General features: G+C 39.0%; 1 protein-coding gene across 2 annotated transcripts in view; it reads right to left on the reverse strand.

Moving 5' to 3' along the window:
• LOC139454056 (zinc finger protein 64-like) overlaps positions 1-14,988 on the reverse strand; it is a 210,099-nt gene that overhangs the window by 171,635 nt on the left and 23,476 nt on the right. The window contains exon 9 of one of the 2 annotated variants that reach the window (XM_071235547.1): positions 2,680-3,857. The exons of the other annotated variant lie outside the window; for it this stretch is intronic. Coding sequence (XP_071091648.1) covers positions 3,832-3,857 — 26 coding nt within the window. The 3' untranslated portion in view covers positions 2,680-3,831. Of the gene's footprint in view, positions 1-2,679; positions 3,858-14,988 lie in introns of those variants that run through there. 2 annotated transcript variants of the gene reach the window in all.

Below are 14,988 nucleotides of genomic sequence, written 5' to 3' on the forward strand. Positions count from 1 at the left end.
ACGCCATGACTTTACCATAAATACACAGTCATATTCTTACTTCAAACTCAAGATAATAAAATAATTGTGTTTTGTCATTCAAAGTCATTATCGCTGTCAGAAGATGTGCGATGATATGTCAAAAACATGTGATCAGACAGCTTTCTGTTTTCTGGGAAGAGAAATATTGCCACAGCCAATGGCTTCTGCAGCATTTCTACGCATGATCACACCTCGTAAGAACAACCTTATACAATAAGCTGGTTGTTTTTATGTGAGAATATATATGAAACACGATGGTTTGGCACAGAAAATCTATGTCATATGTGATAATGAGTTTTCTGGTAAGGTTCAAAATAGGTTTGCAGTTTGTACAGAATCAATATGTATTTCTTATTTAAGGACTGGGATCTTCAGCAGTGACACTATGCAGTAGGGTGGAAGTGGTGGACAATACATCATCATCATGTACATCACATCAGCACCAGCATCAGCATCAGAGCAGGCATTTCCTTTGGGTAGTTGGGTAGTAGATGGATGGTGGGTAGGTGGATGGTGGGTAGTAGGTGGATGGTGGGTAGTAGGTGGATGGTGGGTGGTAGGTGGATGGTGGGTAGTAGATGGATGGTGGGTAGTAGGTGGATGGTGGGTGGTAGGTGGATGAGTGGGTGGTAAGTGGATGGGTGGGTAGTAGTAGGATGGTGAGAAGTAGGTGGATGAATGGGTGGTAGGTGGATGAATGGGTGGTAGGTGGATGGGTGGGTGGTAGGTGGATGGGTAGGTGGTAGGTGGATGGAGGGAAGTAGGTGGGTGAATGGGTGGTAGGTGGATGGGTGGGTAGTAGGTGGATGAATTGGTGGAAGGTGGATGAATGGGTGGAAGGTGGATGAGTGGGTAGTAGGTGAATGGTGGGTAGTAGGTGGATGGTGGGAATTAGGTGGATGAATGGGTGGTAGGTGGATGAGTGGGTCGAAGGTGGATGAATGGGTGGTAGGTGGATGAATGGGTGGTAGGTGGATGAATGGGTGGAAGGTGGATGAGTGGTTATTAGGTGGATGGGTGGGTAGTAGGTGGATGAGTGGGTAGTAAGTTGATGGGTGGGTATTAGGTGGAGGAAAGGTTGAGAAGTAGGTTGATGAGTGGGTAGTAGGTGGATGGGTGGGAAATAGGTGGATGAATGGGTAGTAGGTGGATAGGTGGGTAGTTGGTGGATGGGTGGGTAGTAGGTGGAGGAATGGGTCGGGTGGATGGGTGGCTGGTAAGTGGATGGGTGGGTGGTAGGTGGATGGGTGGGTAGTAGGTGGATGGGTGGCTGGTAAGTGGATGGGTGGCTGGTAGGTGGATGGGTGGCTGGTAAGTGGATGGTTGGAAAGTAGGTGGAAGAATGGTCGGTAGTAGGTGGATTAATGGGTGGTAGGTGGATGGGTGGGAAGTAGGTGGATGGGTGGGTGGTAGGTGGATGAGTGGGAAGTAGGTGGATGGGTGGGAAGTAGGTGGATGGGTGGGTGGTAGGTGGATGGTCGGGAGGTGGATGGGTGAGAAGTAGGTGGATGGGTGGGAAGTAGGTGGATGAGTGGGAAGTAGGTGGATGGGTGAGTGGAAGTGACCGGATGGGAAGTTGGGGGATGGGTGGGTGGTAGGTGGATGGGTGGGTGGTAGGTGGATGGGTGGGTGGTAGTGACTGGGTGGGAAGTAGGTGGATGGGTAGGTAGTAGGTGGATGGGTGGGTCGTAAGTGGATGAGTGGGTATTAGGTGGATGGGTGGGTATTAGGTGGAGGAATGGGTGGGAAGTAGGTGGATGGGTGGGAAGTAGGTGGATGGGTGGGTGGTAGGTGGATGGTTGGGAAGTAGGTGGATGGGTGGGAAGTAGGTGGATGGGTGAGTGGTAGTGACTGGGTGGGAAGTAGGTGGATGGGTGGGTGGTAGGTGGACGGGTGGGTGGTAGTGACTGGGTGGGAAGTAGGTGGATGAGTAGGTAGTAGGTTGATGGGTGGGTAGTAGGTGGATGGGTGGGTAGTAGGTGGATGGGTTGGAAATAGGTGGTTGGGTGGTAAGTAGGTGGATGTGGGTGGTTAGGGAGAGTAGTGAGATGTTGGGTAGTACATCAATGGATGGGTAGCGATGGGATAGATAAGAACGGGTGGATGGATGGGTGGTAGATGGATGGGTTGGGACGTTGAATGAATAAATAGGTGGATGGATGGACTATGGATGGATGAATGAATGGGTAAAGAATGATGGGTAGGCAGATGGATGAGTGATCAATTGATGGGTGGAAAGGAGTGGATAGGTTGTGTATGGACAAATAGCTACTAAGGTGGATGGAATGATGGATGAGTTGGAAGGTGAATGGATGGTGGGTACAGGGGGATGGATGATTTTTTAGATGTATAAGTGGATGGGTCTGAATAGGAAAGAATAAATGGGAAAGTGGATGGAAGGAAAGATAAATTGGTCTGAAGATTGATGGATAAATGATGATGGCCCATTAACTAATCTGAAAGATTTTCCAACCACTGGCTCTGCACATCAAACTTTCCTGCCCATAAACGTCTCCTTGACGACTGCTCAGATAACGTCTCTGTTTGGCCAAGCCATCATACAACATAAACACACAAAGAAATTAGAAAAAAAGTAACATCCAACAAATAAATTGGTTTCATATAACAATGATATTTTATTTCAATGATAATGCAACATTCTCAATAATGAAACAAAAATAATAGCAGGAGCACAATAAATTTGTCATTTAGAAATTTACAGCGTGCTGATGTCAATAAATGTCAGTGACACGTCCCCAGTTTATGTCAGATAAAAACCATTTCCATTTTGTGAATTTAATAGTTACCGTCTTGCTTTGCATACAAAATAGAAATTCATTCTTGGTCCAAAGCCTCTCCGAGCGAGAGTCTATTTGAAATGAACTTTATGAGAATGGGCCCGTCCTTGCTTCATCTTAGCCAGATGAACACATGATGGGGACTTGGAAATGGTCAGTGATAAAACCGTGTTGTCTAGAGCTTTAATCCTTTATTGTCTATCAAACGACTTCTCATACGCCAATCCACCAGCCACCATATTCGTCTCATTTTTCTTAATTCTTTCTGTGACTATAAACTTGGATAAGATGGATGAAGGCTTTTCCGAGATGTATTAGGCAAAGTCATAAGAGGCTGCTCTCGACACAGGCATACAGGAGGGAGGAACGCAAATGGCGTCAGGCAAATCACCAGAAGTCTATGACTATCGTTATTTGGACTTGGGTTGACAGAATCGTGCAAGTATTTCTCATAATGCAGTATTAGTCTTCATCGCACTTGATTACTCGTCCGATTCTCGATTAAAACAAGACTGATCCACGACTAGCAAATATGGCCCCCTGCATTATTTACTCTGTTGGAAATAATGGCTTTTCTATCAGGCCCATAAACAGGGATAACAGTGCCACTCCAGACGTCATAAATCAAATAAATACATGTTTTATGGCCCCCTTTTCACCTTCTGCGACCTGTCATTAAAACAATAAATCCTACTAACCAATAATTTATCATCCTCCGATGTGATCCATAACTAAGACTAGGGCTTAGGTGAATGGCTTTTTCATCTTCAGGCTTCTTAGAAAGGGCATTTCTGTTCTCTCCTCTATGGTGCTTCGACTTGGATTACTTAGCAAATTCATAGATTTATCACGGGAGTAGCTTCAGTGCTAAACATCAGGATGTGCATGTGTCAGAGGTGGATTTAGACAATCAGCATATAACACCCCACTGTGAGGAACACTGACAGTTCACATCAGCCAAGGGTAGTAAGTCCGACCAAGCTTTGTATTGCGCAGGGTCTTACGCTATACCTCATTGCACCACCTTATTCAAATGGACTGAAAAAAATGGAGAAAAAAATATTAAAAATATTTGTCATTTTTTTAATTGTATAAAAACTTGTTATATTTTCTTGTAATCTTTAAGATATCAATTTGTACATTTTGACTTATTGTGATGTATTTTTTATGTTAGTTTATGAAAAGATTACCTTTTTAACTTTACATTGTTTACCATAAAGGTACATGTAAAAATCTTTATCAGTATCATCAGTATAAAGCTAACATTGACATCTAAACAAAACATAAGTTGTTTATTGAAAGAGATAGAAATTAGAAACAAGACCCTGAAAAACAAAACAAATCATATAAACCTGGAAAAAAATCTGAAAAAAAATAATTCTAATATTAAGTTGTCAAGAATTAATTTCAAAGCATCAAACTACATCAAGCATTTGTGTTAAAAACTACTCAATGAAACCAGCCAATACTTTGAGGCCCCAAGCCTGGTTGTAAAGAGGTCCTTATTTGGGCTTGAATAACCACAAGAGCCATGAAGTATGGGCAGTCTTCAGATCACTAGTATCAAGTCCAAAGATCAGAACCCCAGAAAAATCAGGGTTTCTGATTGGTTTCCAAAATTGTGCCAAACATTTGGCCGTTAACAAATCAATTTTCAAATATTTTAAAAATATTTAAACTTTAGTAATGATGAAGCAGAATGTCCTAATGAAAATGCATCCCGCCGAAATACAATGATGCCAACCTGATGGGTCAGTGAAAGGGATGCAACTCTAATTCAAAGTAAATATACTACTTGACATGCTTAAGGGGAGTTAAAAAACACCGATTCTTTCATATTACAATAGTTATGGCATGACAATAGTAATAAGAAAGAATCAGGTGCTCTTTAACTTCTTTTGAGTGGTACGTTTTCATAAAAAAATGACATGATACGACTATAGTTATGGCCGTATTTCTTTCTAATTTTAGTAGGAAATATCATCAGTATTGCTATTTCATTTTGTTTGTGTTTCTATTGTATTCAATGCTGTGCCTTGTTTGATGTCTAGGTCCTTGTTACGACATGTATTAAAAAAAAATAATTAAAAAATGGCTCAACAAGATTGCATGGATATGTATTGTATGGGACAAAATGTATAACAATTGACTGGAAAAACAGTTTGTTATATCCATCAGTTCATTATAAGCGTGTTTTGTTATAAACATAGTTTACTGTATTGTTACATCCATCACTTCTGTTCTGACATGATATATCACAGGCATATGAGCATCCCAAAATGTAGGAGACTCAAGGGGGCTGGGTACAATAATAGATTCAGATTTAATCTCTTCTGATAATTTCATTAAAATTCTTTTTTTGAGTTATTACAATGGATATTTATTGACTGAATGAGAGAATGACAGCAGAATGCTATTTCCAGCTTATTTTACGAGATATTGTAATAACACGCGATAATCTAAATCTCTGAGTTGATATTGTAAATCATTGTGTCGAGTAATCTTTTATCACAAAACTTTCATTTAGTTACCTCCTGTTCGTTAACCTGAAGCCAAACAATGTAGTATTTGACACTGCATAATATACAACAACAAAAAATTTAACTTGTGACTGTGTGTGTGTGTGTGTGTGTGTGTGTGTGTGTGTGTGTGTGTGTGTGTGTGTGTGTGTGTGTGTGTGTGTGTGTGTGTGTGTGTGTGTGTGGTGGGGTGGGGGGGTGGGCGGGTGGGGGTGGGGTAAGAGGGTGCATCATACTCTATACTCTAGTGTGCACTACACAAATGAAAATACAGTAATCCTTATGTTAAAACATGTTAATATCCCTAGATATAAATACTAAAGCAGCATACTTGTAGAACCCAAGGACCCCCGTAATCACATATAGATTGCTGATATCAAGCGGTAAAGAAGTAATTTTTTCAATTCGACGGCATGCCATATCCTTCGCTCAGACGTTTTAGCCATTGTCAAGTTTATCTCAACATCTAATGAGCCCCAATATACAAACATCTATCAGGTAAATATTACACGGCACAAGTGTTAATGTTTCACAAGATGGCTAAGGCAGAGGTAGTGCGGTGCTCTTCCCAGCCTCTTCACATATCACAGAATTGATCAGTTCTCATCACAGATACTGGCACGAACATAAAAAGTGAGGAAAAAATTTCATATCTCTGTTTTTGTCATATCTAGTCGGCCACCAATGTAAACCAAATTGACAGTCTCGAGTCAGCCGGTGTATGCATGTCCGGGATAAAACGCAGGGAAACAATATATCATCTTTTTACGCAGTTGTCATAATTCAGAAAAATTCACGGAGTAGACTCCATCTGCAACAATAGCTGCATTACCACATTACCATGGCAACTATTTTCTAAGACCGACACTGGCATATATAATCACAGCCAGCTCAACAACAATCAGAAAAATCCTATATTTTCCATGTTAAAAAACAAATCTAAACATGACAGTATCAGCATCTAGATTATTTCTGATTTTCATCAGCACAGGGACATCCCAAATTCCACATGTAAGCCATTATAGTCCTGCAGAGTGGAATTTGTATTATTTCCTATCCAACCCTGCCTGTTTTGACATATTACAACAACTGCAAGCACCTCTACCCCCCACTCTCCCACTTGGCCTAAACTGGCATCTACAAGCAGCGACATCATGAATTAGTAGCTGTGAAAGCTAGAACTGCCATTTGCTTTTGATGATCTGATAGTGTCGAGATGTCAGAAACAAGGAAAAAACTTGGAACCTGTTGGAAAGTTCCCTCCTTAATTTGCTATGGCTGGCCGTGGCATATATGGCTTGTCATCACTGCTGGTCTCCCCTACATCAAGCCCACACTTTATGATATTTATGTGAAAACTCCTTGACAGGTAACAGACAGACCAGGCTTCATCCTAAACTATTGTTGGTGAAATTCCAGATTCTACACTTCCTGAAGCGACATTCATCATAAAGAATCCCGTTTCTATTCATCAATTTCTAATATGACAAGGCCGACCCAGTGCAAACCATCCACCCTTGCTTCCAGACCTGGGAAAGAAAAACTTCACATATCCACTAAATTGCAGTGACAGGTGATTTATAATTTCTTAATAGAAACGCGTGCCAAATTGGCAGAAAATATGAGCTAAAAAGACGGCCATATCTACGATCTGTCAGAATTATCACAAAAGAAATACAGCTTTCTTCTTGTGCATAAAAATCTTCCCAGCAATTGCGAACTTTCTTGGAAATCGGTCAAACTGTTTGGTGTCAGAGTATGATGGACATGACAGAAGGCCAGTGTTATCCCCCGGGTGTGTCATAACCAATTATTACACCTGTTACCCAAGTCAAGTCATCTCCGTGTTGAGAGAAGTCAGCAAGTTCACATGCCTTAATAAAGCATTTCTTATGACTCTCTATACAGGAGGATTGAGGGCAGGATCCACACAGTAATCTTAGCGCTACAGCTGTCGGAAGTCTGTGTTAAATATGGGAGTCTTAGCGCTACAACTGTTGGAAGTCTGTGTTAAGTATGGGAGTCTTAGTGCTACAGCTGTCGGAAGTCTGTGATAGATATGGGAGTCTTTGCGCTACAGCTGTTGGAAGTCAGTGTTAAATACGGGAGTCTTAGCACTACAGCTGTCGGAAGTCTGTGTTAAATATAGGAGTCTTAGCGCTACAGCTGTCGGAAGTCTGTGTTAAATAAAGGAGTCTTAGTGCTACAACTGTTGGAAGTCTGTGTTAAGTATGGGAGTCTAGCGCTACAGCTGTCAGAAGTCTGAGTTGAATATTTGAGTCTTAGTGCTACAACTGTCGGAAGTCCGTCAAATTTGGGAGTCTCAGCACTACAACTGTTGGAGTTACCACAGAGACAAGCATGGAGTACTTGGGACCTATTCTGACTGGAGTCACCATAGAGACAAGCATGGAGTACTGGGGACCTAATCTGACTGGAGTCACCACAGAGAGACAAGCATGGGGCATTGGGGACCTATTCTGACCCCGAGTCACCACAGAGAGACAATCATGGGGCATTGGGGACCTATTCTGACCCCGAGTCACCCCAGAGAGACAAGCATGGGGCATTGGGGACCTATTCTGACCCCGAGTCACCACAGAGAGACAAGCATGGGGTATTTGGACCAATTCTGACTGGAGTCACCAGAGAGAGACAAGCATGGGGTATTGGGGACCTATTCTGACCCCGAGTCACCATAGAGAGACAAGCATGGGGCATTGGGGACCTATTCTGACTGGAATCACCACAGAGAGACAAGCATGGGGCATTGGGGACCTATTCTGACTGGAATCACCAGAGATACAAGCATGGGGTACTGGGGACCAATTCTGTCCAGAGTCCCAATGGAGAGACAAGAAGAAAACAGGCAGCCTTCTAATCATCCACAACAATTTACTGCCCATGAAATTCTTCTCATAATGAGCACAAATTATCTTATCACACAGAAATGTTTCTACATGGAGTAAAAGCAGTTGAGCGTTGCCTCTAATTATTTCTTTAAAAAGTCATCAACAGATCTTTATCATTCTTTACGTCCAATTGTCAAGTGCACAAAGATTATAAATAACTTTCACCCCTCAAAATATCATAAGCATGAAACCATAAAAGCATTGGGGAGAAAACGGAACTCATTCTTGGAAACCTCGCACATATTTCTTGCATGATTTACGCAAGAACAAAACATTTCCACAGCCAGACATGTTCCCTGAGCATTCTGCGTATCAATTATCGTGAAGACGTTTTATGCCTTTGTAAAATATTAGTGTAAACACTCTATTTCCACATCAAGATGGTGCCTGCAATAATGGTTTCTATTCCATCACAGCTATTTCCTCCATGAAATTTAAACAAACAAAAACAAAAACATTTTCCCCAAACAGATGAAAGCTGTTTTTGGGTATGACATTAATCACAGTAAGACACTTCCACCTATTCTTTGTTGCAAATATAGAAATGATTACTATATCTTACATCTAACTCCGTTTTTTAACATCAGCAATTTCCTGTTTTTATGATTTATAGCATTTTGGCTGTATATTTTTTCAGCATTATGGAACAACTGTGTCTATTGCATTGGTTGAGTGAAAAATAGGTATTTTTATCGTTCCATCTTTGATGTTGTGTGAGAAAAAAAAAATCTTGCATTTGGATCATATTCCATAAGATAACCCCTCGTCCATATATGCCAACAATATGCAATACACTTTTGCGCAATGACATCATGACAATGTGTGCTATCCATTACCAGACTGGGACCAAATCAACCTGTCTTCCTTCATAGATCAGACTGACTTTGTAGAAAAAAATATAGTCACTATAATATTTCAGAAATATATTTGGGACCAACAGACTTAGGGGAAAAGAATGCAGAGAACATAATATTTAAGAAGCATATTCGGAACAGACCACCTTGAGTGTAGGGTGGGTGGATGGGTGGGGTTGAGTGAGTGAGTGAGTGAGTGAGTGAGTGAGTGAGTGAGTGAGTGAGTGAGTGAGTGAGTGAGTGAGTGAGTGAGTGAGTGAGTGAGTGAGTGAGTGAGTGAGTGAGTGAGTGAGTGAGTGAGTGAGTGAGTGAGTGAGTGAGTGAGTGAGTGAGTGAGTGAGTGAGTGAGTGAGTGAGTGAGTGAGTGAGTGAGTGAGTGAGTGAGTGAGTGAGTGAGTGAGTGAGTGAGTGAGTGAGTGAGTGAGTGAGTGAGTGAGTGAGTGAGTGAGTGAGTGAGTGAGTGAGTATGGTTTTACGCCGCTTTTAGCAATTTTCCAGCAATATCACAATGGGGGACACCAGAAGTGGGCTTCACACATTGTACCCATGTCAGAAAGCGAACGCTTTAACCACTAGGCTCCCCGACCGCCCATCCACCTCTGGTGAAAAGAATATGGGGTATGTAATATTTCAGGAGATATTCGAGACAGACCTACTTAAGTGAAAAGAATACCGAGAATATATTTCAGATGAATATTCGGGACTGACTGATTTTGGTGAAAAGAATATGGTGAATATATTCAGAAATATATTTGGGACAGATCGACTGTAGTGAAAAGACTATACAGAGTATGCTATTTCAGAGTGAGTGAGGGAGTTGTTTTAAAATCCACTTTGAACAGTATTCCAGTTATATCACAGTGTGTCAGCTTACTGGGGGAGGAAAGCCCAAGGGGATAATATTTCAGTAGTATATTGGTGACAATCTTTAAAAAGTGATAAAAAGTTTACATACAAGAGCATTACTGATATTAGGTTAGAGCGAACTTTGAAAAACTTTAGCAAATTCCCAGACACATAGATAGCATGGTGTTAAAAACATCTGTAGGCTTCAAAATATTCTCTAACTTAAAAACCCACAAATTTGATTTCCATATTCGATGTAATAAGCGCCCACGGCGATATTTACTAATATATTGGCATGTGAACAATCCCAATTAGCATCCCTTCCGATTGATCAATGTAAACAAGACTTATTCATTTGCGTATAATACGCACTCCTGATTTTATATGCACCATTAATTATGGGCAATTAAATTCTGGAAAAATATATCTGCCGTACATAAACATTTCAGGCTGTCAGCATAAACCACGAAATTTATCTTTCAACTATTTTTTTCCACCAAAATAATATTTTAATATGAGCCCCCTATTTCTAATTTGGAGAGCGCCCTGGGCGCTTATTACGTCGGATACGGTATTATTGCTATGTCAAAGTGATTGTAACTGATTGAAAGGAATTTTATGCCACAGCCAGCAAAAATCTGAGCCAGGCAAACCATTTGGTTCATAGCATGAAGAACAATGATTGCTGTAACAATCCTCAACAAACACATGCAAATGATACAATGGAATACCTTGTGTATAATTTGTTCAATACCTTGAGAATACTGTATTTCCTCTAATAAGTGCTCTGGCACTCATTCTTTGAACAAGCTTGAAAACCCAGCAGCTACTGGAGGTCTGATGGTAATTAGAGACTTGGAGCTTTATGTTTCAGCTTCGCTGTTGCATAAGCTGCCGTCACTGATAAATTGACATACAATAGAATTTTAGGCTTTATTTATTCCAGGGAGAAATAATTTATATCTAAGATAACTTTTTAAGAAACTCAGCGTTTATTGTGTTATACGTTGCTGATTCATACCAGGTGTTTATTGGAGGCCTGGCACTATCAGAGGAAATGCAGTATATCTTACAGTTTGAGAATACGGTAAACTACGTTTAACGAACACGTTTATAAGGAACTGACAGATATAACAAAATGTGTTTTGATCCCTCCATTTTCTGTATATATGCTATAACTACGGTTTTAACGAACTAAAATTAGTCGTCCTTTCGAGTTCGTTATAACCATAGTTTACTGTATGTCTCACAGCTTGAGACTATGTCTTACAGCTTGAGAATATGTCTCACAGCTTGAGAATATGTCTTACAGCTTGAGAATATGTCTCACAGCTTGAGAATATGTCTTACAGCTTGAGAATATGTCTCACAGCTTGAGAATATGTCTTACAGCTTGAGAATATGTCTTACAGCTTGAGAATATGTCTTACAGCTTGAGAATATGTCTCACAGCTTGAGAATATGTCTTACAGCTTGGGAGAATGTCCAACAGAATATGTCTCGCAGTTTGAGAATATGTCTTAGAGAATATGCCTTACAGAACATGTCTCACAGCTTGAGAATATGTCTTACAGAATATGTCTTACAGAACATGTCTCACAGCTTGAGAATATGTCTTACAGAACATGTCTCACAGCTTGAGAATATGTCTTACAGAATATGCCTTACAGAACATGTATCACAGAATATGTCTCACAGCTTCAGAATATGTCTTTCAGCTTGGAAATATGTGTTAGACCCTGATAATTATACAGAGAATGATATCATAATAGTTTGACAATGATATGCCTATAAAGAATTATTCAAACAGTTGGGAGTGTCTGATGCCATCGGATTGGTTGAAAACGTCTCTGGATTTTTCCATGCATGAAAACTTTTAAAGTATAACTTTTCAAAAGTATGAGTCTTCAGAAGCATGTTTGTTTGCAGAGAGGAGAATATTACATCATATTTGTTATATGATCATACCACATTGGCAGAAAACATAGTTTAATAGGAATATTCTCAGCATTCTGTAAGCCAATAATGTGATGACGTAGGATATGATTACTGACATAGCACACAAGACACATCTGTAGCAGGTTGTACAGTAAATATGGAAAATATCCTGACAGTTCACTCTCATTTTAACATTTCCATTTTTTAACAAACAGATTTTTTTCTAACATGTTCATCATGCCAGATGCTAGGACAATGTATTGAAACATATTTCTGACATCAGTAAATTGTCACACATAACAGAGTGCATTGTACTTTGTCATATGATATTGAATATAGCCTCATCGGTTACATTTTTTGACAATGATTGATTTTGGTCATTATTTTATGACATCGCGTTGGTGATCACATCAATAAAATAAAAAAACTCTGTGACAGGATGCTAGGGTTTTTTTTCTAACATATATGTGTCTTGGATGATTTTTTAATCTGGTACATCAACAATGATAATGATAATAATAACAACATGATATGCACACAATTTCCTACAAATTACAAAAACTGCTTTCCAAACAACCCAAATTTATTTTCTATAATCTTCAGGAGAAATACATGCATCAATGTATACATATTAAGGAATCCCTACAATTTTCAACAACAAAAAATGAGAGTACTTTCCATACAACCCTAAAACTGAATATTTAATTCATAATTGTGGTGACATTTATAAACATTACAAGCAATGAATTCACAAGTATTCCTCTAAACTGAAACTACTTTCCATACAACACTAACATGCTTTTCCACATTCTAGTAGTGAAACATAGAGAGACCATCGATTCACATATTTTCCCAAAATTAATAAAACTACCATCCATTCAAACTACAGAATTTTCCCAAAATATAGTAATGAAATATGTATCTTTATGCAGTATTGTTTCCTTATTGATATTTTGAAAGAATTTTCCACAATTTGCCATGCATCTTGTATTTTCTACAATAGCGAAAAATTACTGAAAGTTTTTCCTTTTTCTTAAAAAACAATGACTATTTATACTAATAAACAAATCTTTGATATCCTTTTCTTCATTATTTCATAATCATATAAAATTGTCGAGCAAATGACGACATTGCATGCCTCCCAAGTGTTTGGTTCATAAAGCTGGCACTGAAGTGGTGACTAGAAAATAACAGTGGTCAGTTGAGAGTAAAAGCGAAAAAAAAAAATTCCTTACTTCAAAATGACCTCCTAGATTACAAAATAATCTCCACAAAACAAGAAAAAAGTGAAAAATCTAACTCCAGCACATACATGGACATAACAAAATACAATTTTAGGGTGACTTAAAAAAATTCAAAATGGCCGCTTGTCCAGACAGAGCAGATGAGAGCTGGATATTGTATAAGACACCATGAATCTTCCTCACAGCTCCAACTCAATCAAATCAGCTTGAAACAAAAGCAATGAAGATTTACAGTGCCCCTGAGTGGTCCCAAACAATTAGATATAAGTCGAATCAATAAGAAACTATCATCTGTTTTAGAAAAAATTGGATTTGTTGCGTGCGTCTCTAAAAGTAACGATGTCACACATTGAGTTCAACATCCAATACGCCAGATCCTGTTTTTATTCCATCACTTTGATATAATGTGTACATCTGTTAAATTTAAAATGTCAGTGATTTTGGCGAGTACTCGTCTTTCTTCCTCATACTGCTGGAGGCCAGTTTTATAATGAACACTGACTGGTTCGACTTGCCTTCACAAAAATTACACCAAGGTCATGATAAAATAGCATCAAATTATGTCCAGAAAGAAAATATATGTCGGCTAAGCCTCTGTCAAAGTTAATTCTGTATCAAAAAAATGTTTGAAATTCTTACGAAAATCAAAAAGTATGAGTCTGATGAGTGTTACTTTCACTCCTAATTTCAGCCATGCTTCTTTGAAAATACAGAGAAATCTTGTTTGCTAAAAGGCCTCAAGATCAGAAACATCTAAAGTTTTAAAAGTTTTGAAAAAAGAAAGGTTTGATATTGATTATTTTCATTTACAGAAATATACAAAGTAACAATATGATGTAGTAGTCAAGTATATATTGTACCATAAACATCACTTAGCAGTAAAAGAATTGATCAACTAACAATGACACATGTATTAAAAAGGAGGACTATCTTCCACAAGTTAGAACCTAGTTTTAGTCAAGTTAGTGATGTAATAAGTGACAATTGTTTATTTATTTATTTGTTTGTTTGTTTGTTTGTTTAAAGTCGCATTCAGCAATATTCATGGGATCTATTTGATGAAAAGTAATTTCTTCTCCATCCCCAAAACAATTCTTCAGGTTTAAAAAATGAAAATTGTTCGCTAGACATGCATAAGAATCTGTTGTGAAATAAAACATAATTGTAGGGCTTCTTCCAGAGTGAAAAAATGTATGTTTAGAAGCAATCACTGAAAAAATATCCATCTCAAACAAAATTCCCTGGTTCCCAAAGATATTCACTGGTCATTCCTACAAGTTTACTGTAGCTGAGAATGGCAACATTAGCACCTGGTGGCACAGTTACTATGGGTCTTTAATTACGTGGGCTAGAAGAACTGTCTCGTCTGATACATTGTGTAATAAGGGTCAAGTCCATGAGACAGCATGTTAAACCAGGTATCCCGTTACTGAGGTTCAAGTTTAATGAGGGTGTTCTGTGTCGAGGAAAGAACCCTCATCCTAAACTGAATGTAGCATATCTATATCTGTCTGGATACTCCAGTTTGGGGAGAATTCTGGGTCATGTTGATTTGCCAAATTACATTAATCACAGAAGGAAGCTGACCTTATTTCAGGATAGGCCTTATGTGAGCAATTCAATGCTGCCTTAGCTTCCTCTTGGGGGCAGTGTCCAAGAATATTGACATAACATTCTCAACTGACTCATTTTGGTCAGTTTGGCCTTGTTCAAACAAAAGTCTAGACTAACATTTGATATCTGAAAAGAAAATATTTTAAGAATAAGATTATCTTTTGAAACATAATAGAAAAGAGCCCAGTGAATCTTTTCATTTTTCCAAGTATGTTGGTTTGTTGTGACTTTTCGGCTATTGT

The sequence above is a fragment of the Haliotis cracherodii genome, unplaced genomic scaffold, assembly GCF_022045235.1.
Source record: "Haliotis cracherodii isolate W230 unplaced genomic scaffold, xgHalCrac1.p SCAF_10, whole genome shotgun sequence".
NCBI classification, from domain to species: Eukaryota; Metazoa; Mollusca; class Gastropoda; order Lepetellida; family Haliotidae; genus Haliotis; species Haliotis cracherodii.